The sequence below is a fragment of the Calidris pugnax genome, unplaced genomic scaffold (assembly GCF_001431845.1).
Source record: "Calidris pugnax isolate Ruff unplaced genomic scaffold, ASM143184v1 scaffold135, whole genome shotgun sequence".
In the NCBI taxonomy this organism is placed as follows: Eukaryota; Metazoa; Chordata; class Aves; order Charadriiformes; family Scolopacidae; genus Calidris; species Calidris pugnax.
The window spans coordinates 1,200,505-1,218,507 of record NW_015090961.1 but is presented as its reverse complement, the minus strand read 5'-3'; the positions used below and the strand labels follow the sequence as shown (position 1 = coordinate 1,218,507).

Sequence of the window (18,003 nt, the reverse complement as noted above, 5' to 3'; positions counted from 1 at the left end):
CAGCGCTGTTGGGCCCGTGGAGCTCCCAGGGACTCAAGGACAGAGCACATCCCACTCCAGCAGGATTTAGGGAGGTGAAGAACAGGCCAAGAGGCAGGTCCAGCACACTGAGCCACCAGCTCGGGCACGCTCTGTCCACGTTGGTGCCTGTTATGCCCAGGAAAAGCCAGGCCCGTGATACTTGCTGGCAAGAGTATGTGCCCAAACCATCCAGAAAACACAAATATGAGCTTATGTGCCTCAAAAGGCACACAGGATGTCCCTAACCCATGCCCACTGCACACTGGCCCAGGACCAACGTGGAGCTGGTAAGTCTGGACTCGAGGGGGATCTGCCTGGTTCAGCATCCAAGGGGCAGCAGGGTGGACCCAGGTGGGACAGAAGGAGCGAGACAGACAGCATCCTCATGGGCTATGTCAGAAGAGCTGAAGGAAAAAGGACTTTTTGCCAGCTTGCAAACTTTTTCCTAGAATATGGGGGAAAATTCTGCCCCCAGACACCATTCACTCACTGCCCCAAAGCACCTCCGTCAAAGGACCACGGCACCTCCCTGCACTGAGCCTAAAACCTGCCTCCTTGGGATTTTGGGGGTTTTAAACAGAGATTATGGCTAATTTCTGAAACGGATTGCAGGAAGAACCTCACATTATCACGGATGTTGATGTCTGACCCCTTGGCAAGCAGCAGCTTCACCAGCTCAATATGCTTGTACTCGGTGGCCCAGATCATCGGCGTCCAACCTCCATCGTCCTGAGGAGGGAAAGGAGAGGGTGAGACACATGGCACGGGCAGGATGGTTTCCTCCTGGCTTCACAAGCCCCTCGGTAGCCACAGCAGGGTGCACCTTGCCTGGGAGTCACAGACCCCTTCTCTCCCCACGTCTCTCCCTCCTTCAGCCCACGCTGCTGCCACTGGCCCAGGACCAACGTGGAGCTGGTAAGTCTGGACTCGAGGGGGATCTGCCTGGTTCAGCATCCAAGGGGCAGCAGGGTGGACCCAGGTGGGACAGAAGGAGCGAGACAGACAGCATCCTCATGGGCTATGTCAGAAGAGCTGAAGGAAAAAGGACTTTTTGCCAGCTTGCAAACTTTTTCCTAGAATATGGGGGAAAATTCTGCCCCCAGACACCATTCACTCACTGCCCCAAAGCACCTCCGTCAAAGGACCACGGCACCTCCCTGCACTGAGCCTAAAACCTGCCTCCTTGGGATTTTGGGGGTTTTAAACAGAGATTATGGCTAATTTCTGAAACGGATTGCAGGAAGAACCTCACATTATCACGGATGTTGATGTCCGACCCCTTGGCAAGCAGCAGCTTCACCAGCTCAATATGCTTGTACTCGGTGGCCCAGATCATCGGCGTCCAACCTCCATCGTCCTGAGGAGGGAAAGGAGAGGGTGAGACACATGGCACGGGCAGGATGGTTTCCTCCTGGCTTCACAAGCCCCTCGGTAGCCACAGCAGGGTGCACCTTGCCTGGGAGTCACAGACCCCTTCTCGCCCCACGTCTCTCCCTCCTTCAGCCCACGCTGCTGCAGGGAGAGGTCCCTCCAGGTCCTGCATCCCCAGTGTGATTCCATCCCCCACACCTCAGCAGGCTGGAGTCTATTTGCAGCTCAGCACACGGGCAATGGATCTCCAGGGGGTTCCAATACAGCTGAGTGTCCAAAAGGCATGACGAACATTCAGCTTGTGTAAAAGCTCTTACAGAGCTCCCCGAGCAGCCTGGGGGAACTGGCCTTCTCCCAGAAGGAACCCTAATCCAGCGCTGTCTTACCCAAGGGAATGGAGAAGCTTGGTGATGGCGAGTGCCAGGCTCAACCCACCCCACAGCTCCTCCATGATCCCACCACCCCACTGCTTGGAGGAGCACAAGGACAACCCTTGAGCAACAGGCTCCACCAGCAAATTCAGGCTCATGGAGAAACTGCAAACCTAGAGAGAAGGTAGGAAAGTTTCTATGAGGTCAGCGGAGGGGATTGCCTTCTCTGGCAGAGCGGGATGCCCATGGCTTTGTCACCCCATAATATTTTCCAGGTGCCCCCCAGGCAGCAGAACTCTATTTGAGTAACCACTGCGCAGACACACTGGTGAGACTGGGGTCCCCAACCTGAAAGCAGCTCCTGCCCCTCGCAGAAAGGCCTTACCTGGCAGTTGACATCCATCTTCCCGTTGGAGAGGAGGTACTGAACAACATCATAGTGCCCCTTCTTGGCAGCCAAGTGCAGACACGTGGAGCCCTCTGCATCCTGGACACAAAACCACAGAACAAGCATTCAGGGAATGTCCCCTCCCAGCGTTTCCCATGTCTGCATGACACCAGGGCCACTTCGGAACAGCAGAGAAGTTCACAGAGGAAGCAGAGGACTCCAAAAGCCCCCTGCCCACAGCCAGGAGGGGAGGGAGCAGCAACAACCCATGCTGTGATGGAGCAGAGGGAGCTTCCCAAAATGGTCCAAGGTGCAACCCGTGCAGAAAAGGAGACTGAGAGCACAAAAGCTGTGGGAAGAGACACCTTTGCAAAGCCAAGAGAAGGTACTAGCCCCAAACTCTGGCGGATCAATGCTCCTGCTTCCCAAGACACCTTCTCCAACTCTTCTCTGTGTGGAAGGGGAGGCAGGAATCCCTTGCAGAGGTAGAGCTTGCACTTCACATCAGAAAAATAGCCTTTTCTCAACTTGAAATGCTCCAAATATACAGGTTTTTTACTGGGTTTTATTAGCACAAGGCCTTATCCCAACACCTGGCAGCAGAGCAACGGGGTGTCCTGCAGAGGGGCCAGGAGCCTCCCGAGAGACCGAGTCCCCGGGGTGCCCACAGCCGGCTGCTGAGACCAACCCCAAAAAACCCAAAACCAACCCCAAAGGTTGAAAGGAAGAATGCCTTCAGGAGCTGAGAATACAGGGTCTGCTGGAGATGGACAGGCTGTGAGTCATGACGGAGACACTCCCACACCAACCCCAAAGATCTCAGAGCCTGATTTGGATCAGGCGTTTATATCCCAGGAGCTTAGGGCAGAGCAGGGCCCAGGGAGCAGGAAATTAGGAGGAGGAAATGAAAGACTGAAAACACAAAACGATTCCTTCCTGCCTGAGCCCCTGGAAGCGACATCGGAGGGAAGAGCTTTGGGATGGAGCCAAGCGGAACGCACGGCACGGGGCGAGGGAGCAACCCCCCTGGAAAGGATGGGAGGTTTCGGCTCAGGGATTACACTGTGGGGGCTTCCTGGGGTAAAAAAGGGGTTTCTGCACCCCCATAAGTGCCTGTCACATCTGAGTAATGCCACAGCTTTCCCCTTAGCCAAGTGCAGCTTCTCCCCCATGAGCCAAATCCAGCTTCTCAACCCTGCGGAGAGTGTTATTATAATTTAACATGAAGTTTCTGCAGGTTTTGAACAGGGCTTTTACATCCTGTGAACAGGATGGAGTTGGGTCTGAGAAGCCCCCCCTGCACCCCAACAGTCCTGGGCAGGGACCCCCACAGCAGCGACCGTCCCCATTGCTCATCGAAAGGGCCGGAGTTGATTTTAAACCGCAACGATGCTGCTTTCAAAAAGATGAGTAATTTGGTGCAAGGAACTAATTAACATAATAAACTAGTCTAGACTTCAGACGTGATCTCAGGCTTCTAATTTGCTTTTGCAAGCTCAGGGTTTTTTTTTCCTTCCCTTTACCTTTAGAAGTGAAAAAAAAACCAAACCAAACCTTTCTTTTATCTTCCACATGAACAAATCAGGTGAGAGATGTCTGGATTACGCCAAGATGCTTGGGACAGAGTCCAGCATGAACCCACACATCCTGTCCTGCACCTTCCTGGCTCAGAACCAGGCTCCCAAGGATGAGTTTAAGGCTCAGGGTGGGCAGCACTTGGTGTTTTGTGCCATCGTCCTGGCCCCACCAGCTCCTTCACCAGAAGAGCATCCCCCAGCGCCAGCAGAGGAGCGCGCCAACCGCAGCAGGTTGTAACAATAAGAAGTTCACGTGGGGAGGGTTCCTGTGCTCCGAAATAGCATCTGATTTATGGGACTAATAAACGATCTGTCTGTTTTCCAAGATTGCAAAGCAACCAGAGCACGCTAAAGGCAAACAGACAGCTGCATTTTATTGTATTTGTTTAAATTAAAGGGTAGGGTTTGAAGACGGGGTCCAATTTTGCCACCGTGGCGTGATTGCAAGAAACCACACATCAGGCCTTTGGAAAGCAAAGCTTCCTCTCTCATTTTTGCTGGCTTGGCAAGCACCAGCCCATTTTAAAATGTCACCCCAAAAGCTCATTATTAGAGTCTGTAGAGAAGGAAACTCTGAAATCAAACTCCTAACGCACTGCAATGGATTTGTGACACTAATCCTCAGCGGCCCCATATGAAACCAAATACCCCCTGCATTTGCTGCCACAAACTGATGTAGGAAGCGGCAGGACTTGCCCCAAACTGCTCACAGCAAGGAAACCTCATCATTAAAATGACACCACCGACACCCCAGCCTCACCAAGCCTTCACAAGTGAGGCTGTTTCCCCTCCGTCTGCACATTTCCACCCAAGGCTTAAAACTTATCAAGAAGGAAAGGGTGGACAGAGACTTCCCCAGGAGAAAAAGGTAAGGAATAAACTGCTACCTTAGGATCTACCAGTGCTCCAGCTTTGATAAGGTACTTCACAGTTTCCAGGTGGTTGTTTTCTGCTGCTTCCATCAGTGGGGTCCTCTGGTCTTCAGAGCAGGTGTCTATATTGGCCCCAGCCTGTGAAGAGGCCAAGGAAACACAGGGACAATTACAACCAGCCCTGGTCAGCAGAGGAAGGATGTGGCAGCAGAGATTTAGTAGCAAGTTTTGAAGGCCTTCCCTATGTTTTGGAAATCCCCCTGTTTTGGAAAGCAGCACACACTGCCTGCCCTCTCTGCTGCCTTGTACAGCCAGCAGCTGGGGCATAAGGAAGCCTACAGCTGGTATTAAATAACTCTTGTTATCAACACATTTTGTACTGCTACTTTCTGGACACTGCTCAGGTGATAAATTAGAAAAAATTGGCCTCTTCCTTTTCCCAGCAGCTTTGTTTTAGGTCTCTCATTTCTACAGATGCAGCGAACAAAACAACCAGCTCTTCCCAATGTCACAAGCAGGAGGAACAACTTGCCCATGGCAACAGAAGCAGGAGTTTTAAAAATCCTCTGGCAGTTGGCTAACTATTGCTGTTGGAGTCAACGATAACGTTCCTCCAGAGGTCTCTGAGCACATGTTCAGCTCAACATGGAGAGCCTGAGACCAAAGTCTTACTCTTTTCCACAACGCTACCGTGCCATGTGTCTTACCTGCTTTAACTCTTTGGCTTAGCTCAGTGACCCACCCCATTTTAAACCAAAATCTCATAGAGACAGCCCAGTTCCTGGCAGGCCACGCGGGCACACGGACACGTGGAGCACAGCCCCGCTCGCAGCGGGACACGCTGACTCAGGTTCACCTGGCACAAGGAGCTGGTCCCGTCGCTTCCAGGTGCCTCCCACTGACTGCCATTTGTTGGGATGACTTTTCCCCAGCTACAGCTATTTCAACCCGGAGCAGAGAAGAGGCTTTTCAAGTTTAACAAGCTGGGGACGTTTCCAGCCAAATGCTGTGCTACTGCAGCAGCCAGACATCGGGGAAGAGATAAGAAGATGAAGGATTTGGGAAACAAACCAACTCTACGGATACTCAGTTCAGATTGTTTGTAATATCTTGCAAATTTTATGCCTTTTGCTCATACGAGTCTTCACGTGCAGTAACTGAAGTGGGTGAGGGCAGCAGGGCAGGGCCACGGCTGCATCTTCAGCCAGGGCTTTGAAAGCCTCTGACTCCAGACACTGAAAGGCAACATCCCAGCAGGTTCATTTGCAAAGACAGGGATGGCATCGCTGCTTTCTCAAAAGCCCTTGAAGGTTTCCCAGTCACACAGGGCAAACAAAACGTACTCCCAGTCACTCCAGTCGATGTACGCCAGTACGAAAAAGGAAAATCTATTAACTGTTCTCATCCTCCTTTTTTCTTCACGTCATTTTGGAGCAGGTTCAACAAGAGCACCCCTATGTCTTTGACCGCCTTCTCTCAATTAGAAGCCAAATCTCAGACAACGAACCGAACTCGCATCTTTTCTTCTCTCCTTTTCACACAGTGGGACGTTTACAGCGCGGAGAAAAACAGTGTTGGAGTCACTCAGGTTTTGGGAGAAGGAAAGACAAGAACCTGCCAGTTTGTGGGCTCCAGAGCCCACCTGCCTTCGGTGCAAAGAGCGAGTTGGCAGTGGCTTGGAGGTCACCCACAGCCTGCCAGTGGTCACCTGTGTGGCACATGTGGCACCTGGGTGTGCTTAAGACTTACAGGTTCCACGTGCTCCATGGTGCCCTACATCGAAGCAGGAAAGACAAGAACCTGCCAGTTTGTGGGCTCCAGAGCCCACCTGCCTTCGGTGCAAAGAGCGAGTTGGCAGTGGCTTGGAGGTCACCCACAGCCTGCCAGTGGTCACCTGTGTGGCACATGTGGCACCTGGGTGTGCTTATGACTTAGAGGTTCCACGTGCTCCACGGTGCCCTACATCGAAGCTCCACGGTGCCCTACATTGAAGCTTCACGGTGCCCTACATTGAAGCTTCACGTGCTCGTTGCCTGGGCAGTGAAGCTCAACTTGGAGAACAGCCTAGAAAGACAGCTTCAGTCATGTCCTCCCAGTCCTCACGCTACTCTCCACCGCTCCTCCCTCAGCAAACTGAGAATTAAGGAGGTTTTTATAGGAGGGACTGATTTCCAAGTGTGCTTTAGCCATGGAGAAGTGTGCTTTAGCAGAACAAAAACCACAGCAAACTGCTCGTACAGAAGGAGGTAAGTGGAGACAGACCTGAATCAGCATATGGCAGATGTCCACGTGGCCGGACTCGGCGGCAGCATGGAGAGGGGTTCTCTTACTCTGATGTTCCATTTTAAAATTAGGGTCAATTCCATCCACTGAAAAAAAGAGCAGAGACACTTTCAATCACGATTCGGAGATTAGAGAAAAGCGTAACAGGAGAAGCAGGTCTCAGCTAAAAGCTTTTAAGGGACGAGTTCCCAGTGCATCCTCAGCCCTTCCCACCACTCACCACACATTCAGGCCAGAAAGCTCCCAGGGTAGCCCCAGGGACATTCGATATCCAACTCCTCTCAAACCAAGAGCTTCAGCAACACCATGGAATTCAATACGTTTAATGACTATTACAATGTTCACCACTATTACAATTCCTACACAGGCCACCTCCCTCAGATTCACAGTTCCCCACCTCTCAGTGCCACAAAACCAACCAACACTATACAAGGATTAAAAGGGAAAAAAAAATAATTGCTGCTTTCATTAAAGCAACACAGAAGGTGGAAACAACAGAGAGCCACTAGGAAGAAGTTCTTTGCTGTGAGGGTGGTGAGAGCCTGGCCCAGGTTGCCCAGAGAAGCTGTGGCTGCCCCATCCCTGGAGGGGGTCAAGGCCAGGTTGGAGGGGGCTTGGAGCAACCTGGGCTGGTGGGAGGTGTCCCTGCCCAGGGACAATGATGTTCAAGATCCCTTCCAACCCAAACCATTCTATGATTACTACCTGGCTTTTTTGTCTCACCACAATTAACTGCAATTAGTATTAGTGATCCTCGTTACATGACTGCAAACACAGGGCTACAGAATGGATGGAGCATCTCCAGCTGAGAGGAGCTGGGGATCTGGCCAGAGATGCTCACAGCTGTGCAAAGACTGGCAGATGATGATGATGGCCAGACAAAGATGTCTGGGCATGATAACATGTTGCATATGATGAGGCCGTCGTTAAATATCAATGAATAACATTTTTGTGCTATTGAAGACAGGAACAATGAAACTAACACTTGCTAGAAGAAAAAAGAAGAATCTGATAAATGAAAAGAACAGCAAGTGTCCAAAAATGTACCACAAAGTACTGGAGTGGAAAGGAAATGATCCCAAGGAAACATTGTGTCCTTCAAAGGGGGAGATTCCTGGGGAACATTTGTTGGTAAAAACAAGCTCACGAGCTCAAGGTCATCTGGTGACAACCATGTACCCCCAAAACAAACCCTGTGTGTTGAAGGGCTCCTCCTTTCTACTCTCTTACTGATGGATCTTGGCTCAAGCCAATTCCCATCTTTTTACCTCTCGACTGGCTGCAAATCCCCACCTATCCCATTGCAGGGGGAAGAAAAGTTCTGTGGGACTGGAAAAAAATCGAACGTAGGTCATTTGGGGACAGAAACAGCTTCTCTGGATAAAAGCGCACCCAAAGGCAGAAACAAGCTGGGAGCAGGTCCATGTTTCACCGAGAGATGAAGCCCTTTCCAATGACACATCGTTTGCAGAAGTGGCTTTCTCCTCCAGCACGGCTCCCAAGGGGCAGTGGGGAATATGACGCGCGGCCGTGCTGGGAACGGGATAAAAGCGCACCCAAAGGCAGAAACAAGCTGGGAGCAGGTCCATGTTTCACCGAGAGATGAAGCCCTTTCCAATGACACATCGTTTGCAGAAGTGGCTTTCTCCTCCAGCACGGCTCCCAAGGGGCAGTGGGGAATACGACGTGGGCCGTGCTGGGAACTGGGCTGTGGCAGGAGCTGGGAGTGCTGCCAGCCACGCAACGGCCTGGGAAGGAGCCACCTACCCAGCATAAGCAGGACTTTCTGCAGCTCTCCTTGCCTCGCAGAGAAGTACAACTGCTTCGGATGGAACCGTAACTTCTTGGGTCTGCAGGAAGTGGGGAAAAGAAATGTAATTAATACTCACTGGGGAACACCCCCGGCGTTTCACCCCACCCCACTGCTACCCCGCGTGCGTGATCTCAGAATCTCAGAATCTTCTAGGTTGGAAGGGACCTTAAAGATCATCTTGTCCAACCGTCAACCTAACTGACAAAAATAGACACCCACACAACAAACAAGGAGCATCATCACTAAACCAGCCCTCCCAGCACTCCAGCAACCCGGCTTTTGAACACCTCCAGGGATGGTGCCTCACCCCCCCCCCTGGGCAGCCCATCCCTATGGCTGAGAACCCTTTCAGTGAAAAAATTTTTCCTAATATCCAGCCTGAACCTCCCCTGGTGCAACTTGAGGCCATTTCCTCTTGTCCTGTCACCTGTGACTTGAGAGAAGAGACCGACCCCCACCTCTCTACATCCTCCTTTCAGGGAGTTGTAGAGAGCAATAAGGGCTCCCCTCCTCTTCTCCAGGCTGAATAACCCCAGTTCCCTCAGCCTCTCCTCATAAGACTTATTCTCCAGGCCCTTCACCAGCTTTGTCGCCCTTCTCTGGACCCGCTCCAGCACCTCGATGTCTTTTTTATGGTAGGGGGGGTGTCTGTTCCTATGGTATGCACCTCAATGTCTTTTTTATGGTAGGGGGGATGTCTGTTCCTATGATACAGCTCCACAGCACCAGCAAACCACAGGAACAACAACTCTCCAGAAGGAGATCTTCAAACTTCCAGCTGCAACCATGGCCAGCCTTGCTCTAGCGAGGGCTGTATCTGCTCGGTGCCGCTCATCAACAAATTCTGGGTCTTGCTACTGAAAATGGGAACTCCCAGTAGCTACAGCTGCGGTTGGAGGCACAGTGAAAAACTAAATCCTCCAGATAAATCAATATGACATTTAGAGCAATAACTGTTCTCGTGAATCTGGAATCCGTTGGGGGTAACCAATGACCAAAGTGAACAAAAAACGGTCTGAGTGAGGCCAAAATCCAGAGAAGCTACATCTCAGTTTTCTCCTGGGCACTGGAAAGACCCAGCAATCGTTTTCTTACTTTTCAGAGTCCAGGGCAATCAGGGCACTTTCCAGAGTTTCTTTAACTGGTCCCTGGGTCAGGCTCGTAGTAGGCTTTGGATAAACTGAAGACCCAGCCATGTCAAACCCCTCAGCAGCCGAACTTTCTGGCTTGTCTTCCTCTGACAACCGCGTCCCAGTGCCACTGAAGAGAAAAAATGAGAGACAGCCAAGGCACAACCATTAAAAACAAACAACAGCGTGTACCTTATGCCAAAGCAGGAAAAGAAATGGATTTTAAATACGGAGAAGTGCAAGTGAAATCGAAACACAAACCAATATGTTTTGCAGTCTTAATATAGTCTTGTAGTTTACAGTAAGCACTTGTCCCAGAAAGGAGCTGCGCTGCTCTAAGATCACATTTTGATGTTCTCTGTGCTACAGGAGACCCCAGAACATGGGGCAAGTCACAAAAGCCACCAGAAGAAGATCAGAGGGGAAGATGGAGCACTGTTCAATGCAGAGATGGCTTGATTTGTGTTCTCCTCTGTGTTTTCATCCTCTACTCATACCTGTGTCCCTTGGTGCTACACAGCCAGGTACCACAGGAATTCCCCTGTCCCTTAGCAGACCTGGCAATGCCAATTCATTCCACTATTTTTTCACTCCTAACAATACGAGGAAGGAACGGCTTTAACTCCTGAAGCTCTCCTACCTTCACAGCCTCTGCCCCAGCTCACCCTGTGGCTGCCATGCTCTTCTCTGCCCCAGCTCACAACACAAAACACGCTTGCAGGTTCCTGCAGCTGAGTTTGGTGTGTCAGAGAAGGGCCAGGAAACACCTTGCTCCATCAGGAGGAGCACAAGCCTTCAAAGCACGGTCTGGCAGGAGGTTTGAGATGGCCCCACGCTCCCAAGCTCACCTCCCCGTCGTGGTGTCGGCCCTTCCCTCCACAGCCACTGGTTTCTGCTGTTCGTAGGTCAGGGACACCGTCGAGGTTGTGTCTGCTTTTGCTATTGTCACCTCCTTTGCTTTGGAGGCCTCTTCCCCGCAGTGTGGGCAGTAGCTCATGTCGTTGACCTGGGAGGCACAGTTCTTGTGGAAACGGTGGGAGATGCTGCTCTCCGGCTGACACTCCATGAAAGTGCCCTAAAAAAACCACACAGAGAAGAAATTCACACCTCGGTCACTCCGTGCCTCACCCCTTCCACATGCTTCATCCGCAGATCTCTTAAACACTTCATTCGTCACCGCTCTTGGCCCTGGCGCTTCCAGTACAGTAAGCAAGCACTGCCACTTCTTTAGAAGAGAACAAAACCAAGGTAAAAGGGAAAAAACTCACTTGGTTAGGGACCGCAGAGCAAGATCTTTAACTGCGCTTGAGAAACAGAACCAAGAAGTCCCAATTTCCAGCTCTTTCCTCTAACGCTTGAAGTTCTTGCTTATGTTTCTAGAAGTGCCAGTGTACTGTAAGGACGCCCCCAAAACTGGAAAAGGAAACTTCAGACCTGCGTGCTGAGCCAGCACTAAAAGTACCTAACAAAGCTGTGCACAAACCACTCAAGGACCTACATGACTATAATTAAATCAGCTGTTAACCCCAATGTGACCTAACGCTTGAGAATTCTCTGCTCAGATGTTGTTTAGCCCCAGTGCTGTGGCTGACTGCTCATCCAACAGATCTGGGCAACTTTTCTTAAAATTATTTTCCCTTTCCAGCAAAGTCCTTCCGAACTGAACTGAAGGTACCCCAGAATTCTCACCCTGTGATATTGGTGCTACCTGAAGCCCTACTGTGCTCTGTGTTATTCATGACTGAACACACAGACACACACTCCCAGGTTCACCCGTCTGAACCGTGACGTGTCCCTCGGAGACGTACGAGAGTGTAAGGAAAGCCTAGTTAAAACCCATTCTTCTCCTGAACTCAGGGTCCTCCCAAATAATCTATTGAAGTCTATTTCAGCTTTGCAGAATGCATTTAAGGCTTGTGAGGATTTTATCTTTTTAAATGATCTTTGACTCAGCATGAAAACCCAGGATGGCTCCATTTATTACGATTTACCATAATGCTTGAGACTTCTGTAGCATCCTTCATTGAGTCATCTTGAAGAACACCAGCATCAGACAATTGTCTGATTTGATCCTTCCCATGATGAAACCTCCCCATCATCCTGTGAGGCCCTCAACTGGTGTTTTTCAGCTTTACCAACAGGGAAATTAGGATGCTGAGGACTTAAAGGACTGGACCAAGGCTATTAAAAGCCTCGGTGGCAGAGGTGGAAGAAGCAGCAGGAGATCTCAAACACTGCCTTGTTCCAGTGCCATCACTCAGGTTGCTTGCCTAAGCCCTCATGAGCAGGCGGGGGGACAGAACCACTCTTATGGACACAGATTCATTTAAAAACCAAGCTAATAACATTTTTGATGTAGTTGATCTGTACAGAAAAAGAAAAAAAACCAACCCTTGTTCCTAAGAAATTCCTAAGGCAAGACTTCCACTGTGTGAAATCCCAGTGAAAACCCTTCCATAACACCCCTTGGGGTCTCCAGGAAGACAACGGTGACGATTGTAGCTACCCTCAACACACATTTCTCTTGAAAACACCACCTGACGTGCTGTGGAACGAGGTGGAGCTGATGCCAGGAAGTCAGTAAAGCCCTTTAGGTACCATCTCCACCTTCAGCTCTTCCAGCTACTGCCACAGGTACCCCCTCTTCCCTAGATCGAGAGCACGGACTTACTGCAGTGCAAAAGTATCCACAGCCAGGGCAACACTGGTGTTTCACCATCCTCCCTCTATGGTCCTCACACAGCACCAAAAGCTGGACTTTGTTAGACGGGCGCATCAGTTCATACTTAACCACACTGTTTGTGCATCGGCCCAGCTGGAACGGGAGAAATTAAAGGAAATGAAATTACTGGAGACCAAAAACACTCTCTCTGTGCTTGTGCGGAGGAAGATTTTTGCAGCGCACCGCTTTGATGAGCCCTGGCTTTTTCACAGTAATTCAGACGTGTGCCAGATAGCATTAGCAGTGCAGCAGGAAGCTGTGAAAGCTGCTCTCACAGGAAGAAATGCATCATTTACTAACTAACATGCATGTGGACCCTGAGCTGTTTGTTCCTTGCAAGGGGAAAAAAAAAATAAATTAAAAAAAAAATAATAAATGGTAACTGGAAATAGGCAACAGCCAAGCAGCGGCAGAAGGGGCAGTCCCAGGGGCCTGACTCACACAACACACACTCTCCTTTCGCCAGGAAGAGCGGGTGTCGGTGACCGGGAGAACAAGACCATACGCACTAAATCTTGTTAGCCTTCAAAAGTATTAAGTCACAGGAAGATAAAGGGAAAAATAATTGCCCTTCGTTGCCAGCGAAGTTATCGTCTGTACTGGTTCCAGCACTGGCCCCTGCCCAGACCACAGGGACGAAGAGCCAGGCTTTCACGGGAGCTCAGCTCCAGTCACATTTTGAGCATGTTTTCCGAAGGATTTCGCCAATGTACAGCTCTGGGCTTACAAAGCTGTCTGCTCGTGCACCACCATGTTCCCTTAATGACAGCAGGCTCCCTAATTGGGGGTCGCTTTTCCCACCCGGCCTTACTCGCTCCGCTGTGTCAGAAGGCCCAGCGTTTCCTCCTGCTCTCCCCATCAAACATCCACAACTTTTTTACGTCCGTGACGCGACACTGTTTGGGTTCTGCAAGTTCCTCTTGATAAATAACCTCCCTTTCCCCAGACGCTTGGGCAAAGGACATTTATAAATGAGAAATACATGACCGTGAAAGGGACAGTCTTTTTTTCAGTGGTGCCCAGGGACAGGACAAGAGGAAATGGGCACAAACTTGAATATAACAAGTTCCATCTCAACATGAGGAGGAACTTCTTTGCTGTGAGGGTGGCAGAGCCCTGGAAGAGGCTGCCCAGGGAAGTGGTGGAGTCTCCTTCTCTGGAGACATTCAAACCCACCTGGACACGTTCCTGTGGGACCTGCTCTGAGTGGCCCTGCTCTGGCAGGGGGTTGGACTGGGTGATCTCCAGAGGTCCCTTCCAACCCCATACCATTCTGTGATTCTGTGAAAGCCTGCTACAAGGAAAGGTCCTCACTGAAATCTGGGCATGGTTTACTGTGCGCTGTCACCACGAGGAATCAGGGACATGGCACCTGCTTGTCACCAATAGACTGTCCATCTGGTCTACCTGAAGTATGATTTGCTGCTTTTTTCTCAACAAAACTAGACTTTCTATTTTTTTTAAAAAACTCCACTTCTCCTGCAGAATCAACACCCCTACAGAGAAAGACAAGGGATTTTAACCTAAGCTCAACGCTCACCCCTACCATCTCTGATCAACTCACCCAAATTCCAGCTCCAAAGTCTACCTGTGGTCATGACACCTTGGCTAAACTGGTCCCTGTTATCACACAGAGCCCAGGGAACCCACACACCCTGCAAGGGTGGCAGGAGAGGACCCTTCCATTGATTTTTTTACTTAGGAACTGAGGAAATCTGATTAACACAGGAAAAGCTGCACTGTCTGTGTCAGAAAGTCCCTGCTTTATTATGTCACACTACATTATTTGTTAGAAACTCTAAAATAAAGTGCAAAATGATTAATTGCTATTTTCCAACCATCAGAAAGTGCAGCAGGGTGCTCATAACTATTTATAACATTCTCCAAGGACATGGCAGTCTGGAGAACCCACTATTCACACGTGTAATACTCTTATTAACATCTGTAAGTCACTTATCCCATTATGAAAAAGAATCTAAGATAAAGCACGGCCTTTGCTATTCCTCTCCCTGATTTATCCAGGGACAGAACTGTCAAAGCAGAGTATACACGAGGAGGAACTCTTTCATAAACCTTCTGTTTATTTAGAAACCCTGGGGTCCCCCTCTCTCCTGCAAGTCTCCAGGGCATTCTCTCTCTTTAATGAATTAATTTGGCTGTACTTTGGAAATTCCTTTCTCTGTAGGTATCAGCACGTGCTAACAGAAGCAAAGGTGGGCTGCAAACCTGATTATCCCTTTCTCCCTCCATCCACCTTTCTCCTGGGATCCTACAGAAGAACTAGGGATACTCTCCCTCCTTAGCCCACCACCGGCAAGTATCCGAGTGCTGCAGTGGGACTGAGACTGCCAAAAGAAACCCCAGTGCCTCCCAGTAAAAGGAGGATCTCCTGAGTGTGTTCCTGTCCTGCAGCCTCCCTTCCCAGGCTCTAGGAGGGAGTCAATTATTGCCCCACTTCTGGAACCAGTAGAGCCCAGCTAGCCCAGTTGTGACGGACTGGAAAGCATGGAGTGCAATGGTGTTCAATCAGTCAGACCCGGAGGCTGCGCGGGGTTGCCATGACATGGGAAGCTTTGTAAGAGAAGCCTCTTGGGGGAGGAGGGAAGAGGAAGGCTGGGGCAGGCAGAGGACATGCCAAGTTCCCGAAACTCAAGAGCTGGCGACGGGAAGGTTTGCATCAGCTGCTTCGTAGTCAAGGGAAACCCACTCCAAGCTTCCTCTGATTGGGTTTTCCTCACTCGGAGGCACGCTAATGTATTTTTAGCCCACTTGGCCTCAAGTGTGGCTGTTACATCAGGTTGATCCAGCCACACAGGCCAGGACAAGCAGGAGAGATCCACCCAGCGCCTCTCCAACTGCAGACCTGGCCACCTCCTCCCTTCCCAGTGGCTTCAACCCAACTGGGCAACACACACACAGCGCCGGAGCCCTCAGCTTAGCGAGCGAGATGTTTGCCTTGCCATCCCCCCACACCAGTGGGTTCCCAGTCTGGCCAGCTGCAGAGCCCCTGCGTGACCCTACAACGCGTTCACGACACGGCTTTTAATTCTTTATGTCTCTGTCCTCAGCAGAAAAGTCTGTGAGAAGCCAAAAGACAGGTTCCTACCTCGTTATCCACGCTCTCTGTGGCCATGCACTGGTTGTTGGCTAGCGTGGTGATCTCTCTGCTTTTGGGGGTTTCCATTCGACAGCTACAGAGGGGGACTTCCTGGAGACCATCTACTTCCATTGTTTCAGGACCATTGGAAAGACCTGGAGTACAGAGGATCAGGAAATCAACTCTGAAATTCTCTTCCAGGAGAAAAGATCAGTCCATCAACACTACCCATCCTGTGGCATCCTCCCCTTCCGTGTCCTGAAACACTTCCAATGCATTATCTAAACCCTGTAAAAAAGACCCCTTTGTTGCATCAACTGGAGTTTGCCAAAGTCCAGCCACACTACAGATGACTGTGCTGAAATCAAGAATAGTAAGTTAAGAACAGTTTACTCTGAGAAAACCTCAGGAAACCTAAGGAAAAGCAACGAGGAGGTACACATTCCTATCAGCCTGTTTCTCTTCCCCCACCTGCCCCAAAACACTGGGGTCTGGCACCGGAAAATCTGTAGGCAACACCTCGGCGTTGGTAATTTGAATAGTTAGTGGAGTGATAAATAGAAAAGATCAGGAAAGCACAAACTTCGATTTGCAGAGGCTTATTACACAGATGGGAAAACAAGATTGCTGGGACTATTTGGTCTCAGCCAACCAAGAATTATTTATTTTGGAAAGGGAACAAACCGGGGAAAAGAAAGCAGCAAGATGCTCAGACGTTCTTGCCTTCTCCTCATCTCGTGCTCTCGGATTTTGAACATTTTCAAACCTATGTAAAGGTGGATAATGGCTTTGGGGGGGGCTCACCACTAGGTCTGGAGGCTCAGCGTGAATGTTCTTGTGCCTCCTCTGGATCCAACTCAATCACTAGGTTGCCCATGATTGCAAAACACTGGCCCAACAATAAAGGGGTTGTTTTTAGTCCTATGCTCTACTCTAACCCAACACAGTCATAGCGTCTCTTTGCGATGTTTTCGCTACAGAAACAAGCCCTTAAAAGTTTGCCTTTGAACTGATTCACCCCAAAGTGTCCCAAGCTCTCCCTACCCAAGCCTGCTACAGGACTGAGTCCCAGGGAGAAGGAAACGTGCTGCTTTTTAAGCTTTTGAAAAGGGAGTTATTTTGCTGCAAATTTTCAAAGATGAGCTTCATTCCTGAGGGAGATTCCCCTTCAGCTGCCCGGGCAATGGCAGCAGGGCTACCACCCTATCAGCTGAGCACAAGCTCCTCTCATCTTGCAAGGAGTTTCTTTTAGCCACCAAGTTGCAAGACCCAGCCTAGAGAAGGGATGGGATATTTCAAGACACACAGGCAGAGGGAAAGTCCTTGCAAGTTTCATGTAAAATCCTGTCAAGATCTTAAGGATTTAAGAGCTTTTTCTAGGACCACAAATCACAAAGCTCATTCCTCGCCTTCCAAGCTGTCACTTTCATAATCTTTTTGACATCCAGAGGCTCCGGTGAAAGCATCCCTCATCCATCCTGACCCTCCCTGGGTGGCGAACACTCCCACCCACTCTTTGATGTGTCTCTATCAAAAGAGCCAGACACCTTTTGAAAGCAAAAGAGCGATGGGGGACAGATGAAGGGATCTAGGTCAGCCAGGAGGGGCTGGATGGGAGGCAAGTTCTGCACTGGGAACAGTGGCCAGGGGTGAGCACCCAGGAACCACCCCTGTTCAGCTCCAGGAAGAGGAGGGACAAGAGGAACTTGAGGGGGGGCATTGGGGAGATGCTAAATCAGCATCCTTCAGGGAATGGAGGGGAGCTGCTGAGCAGGGACAGGAGGGCTGGGACAACACCTTGGACCCCTTGCTGGGTGTCTTCTTGAGGAATGGAGGGGAGCTGCCAAGCAGGACAGGAGAGCTGGGATAGCAACTGGAGCCCTTGCTGGGTGTCTTCCCGAGCCACCTTGCTCCACCTCAGCTGGGGATCCTGTCCCCATCCCCGTCCCCATTAGCAACTGGAGCCCTTGCTGGGTGTCTTCCTGAGCCACCTTGCTCCACTTGAGCTGGGGATCCTGTCCCCATCCCTGTCCCCATCCCATCCCTATGTCCATCTCCGAACCTGTCCCCATCCCTAAGAGCATCCCAGTGCCCATCCCATCCCTAAGAGCATCCCAGTGCCCATCCCATCCCTGACAGCATCCCAGTGCCCATCCCATCCCTAAGAGCATCCCAGTGCCCATCCCATCCCTAAGAGTGTCCCAGTGCCCATCCCATCCCTAAGAGTGTCCCAGTGCCCATCCCATCCCTAAGAGTGTCCCAGTGCCCATCCCATCCCTGACAGCGTCCCAGTGCCCATCCCATCGTCCCAGTGCCCATCCCATCCCCATCCCCATGCGCATCCCATCCCCTTCCCGC

At 50.6% G+C, this 18,003-nt stretch overlaps 1 protein-coding gene across 15 annotated transcripts in view; it reads right to left on the bottom strand.

The window, feature by feature from the left end:
- EHMT1 (euchromatic histone-lysine N-methyltransferase 1) overlaps positions 1 to 18,003 on the bottom strand; it is a 151,133-nt gene that overhangs the window by 23,300 nt on the left and 109,830 nt on the right. For 12 of the 15 annotated variants that reach the window (XM_014952373.1, XM_014952375.1, XM_014952371.1 and 9 more), the window contains 9 exons: positions 15,655 to 15,800; positions 12,498 to 12,641; positions 10,675 to 10,901; positions 9,792 to 9,956; positions 8,651 to 8,733; positions 6,863 to 6,969; positions 4,616 to 4,738; positions 2,149 to 2,250; positions 1,274 to 1,378 (listed from right to left, as the gene is read on the bottom strand). In XM_014952373.1, the coding sequence (XP_014807859.1) occupies positions 1,274 to 1,378; positions 2,149 to 2,250; positions 4,616 to 4,738; positions 6,863 to 6,969; positions 8,651 to 8,733; positions 9,792 to 9,956; positions 10,675 to 10,901; positions 12,498 to 12,641; positions 15,655 to 15,800 (1,202 nt within the window). The remainder of the gene's footprint in view (positions 1 to 1,273; positions 1,379 to 2,148; positions 2,251 to 4,615; positions 4,739 to 6,862; positions 6,970 to 8,650; positions 8,734 to 9,791; positions 9,957 to 10,674; positions 10,902 to 12,497; positions 12,642 to 15,654; positions 15,801 to 18,003) is intronic. The other 3 variants (XM_014952379.1, XM_014952381.1, XM_014952382.1) reach the window with 1 other exon arrangement.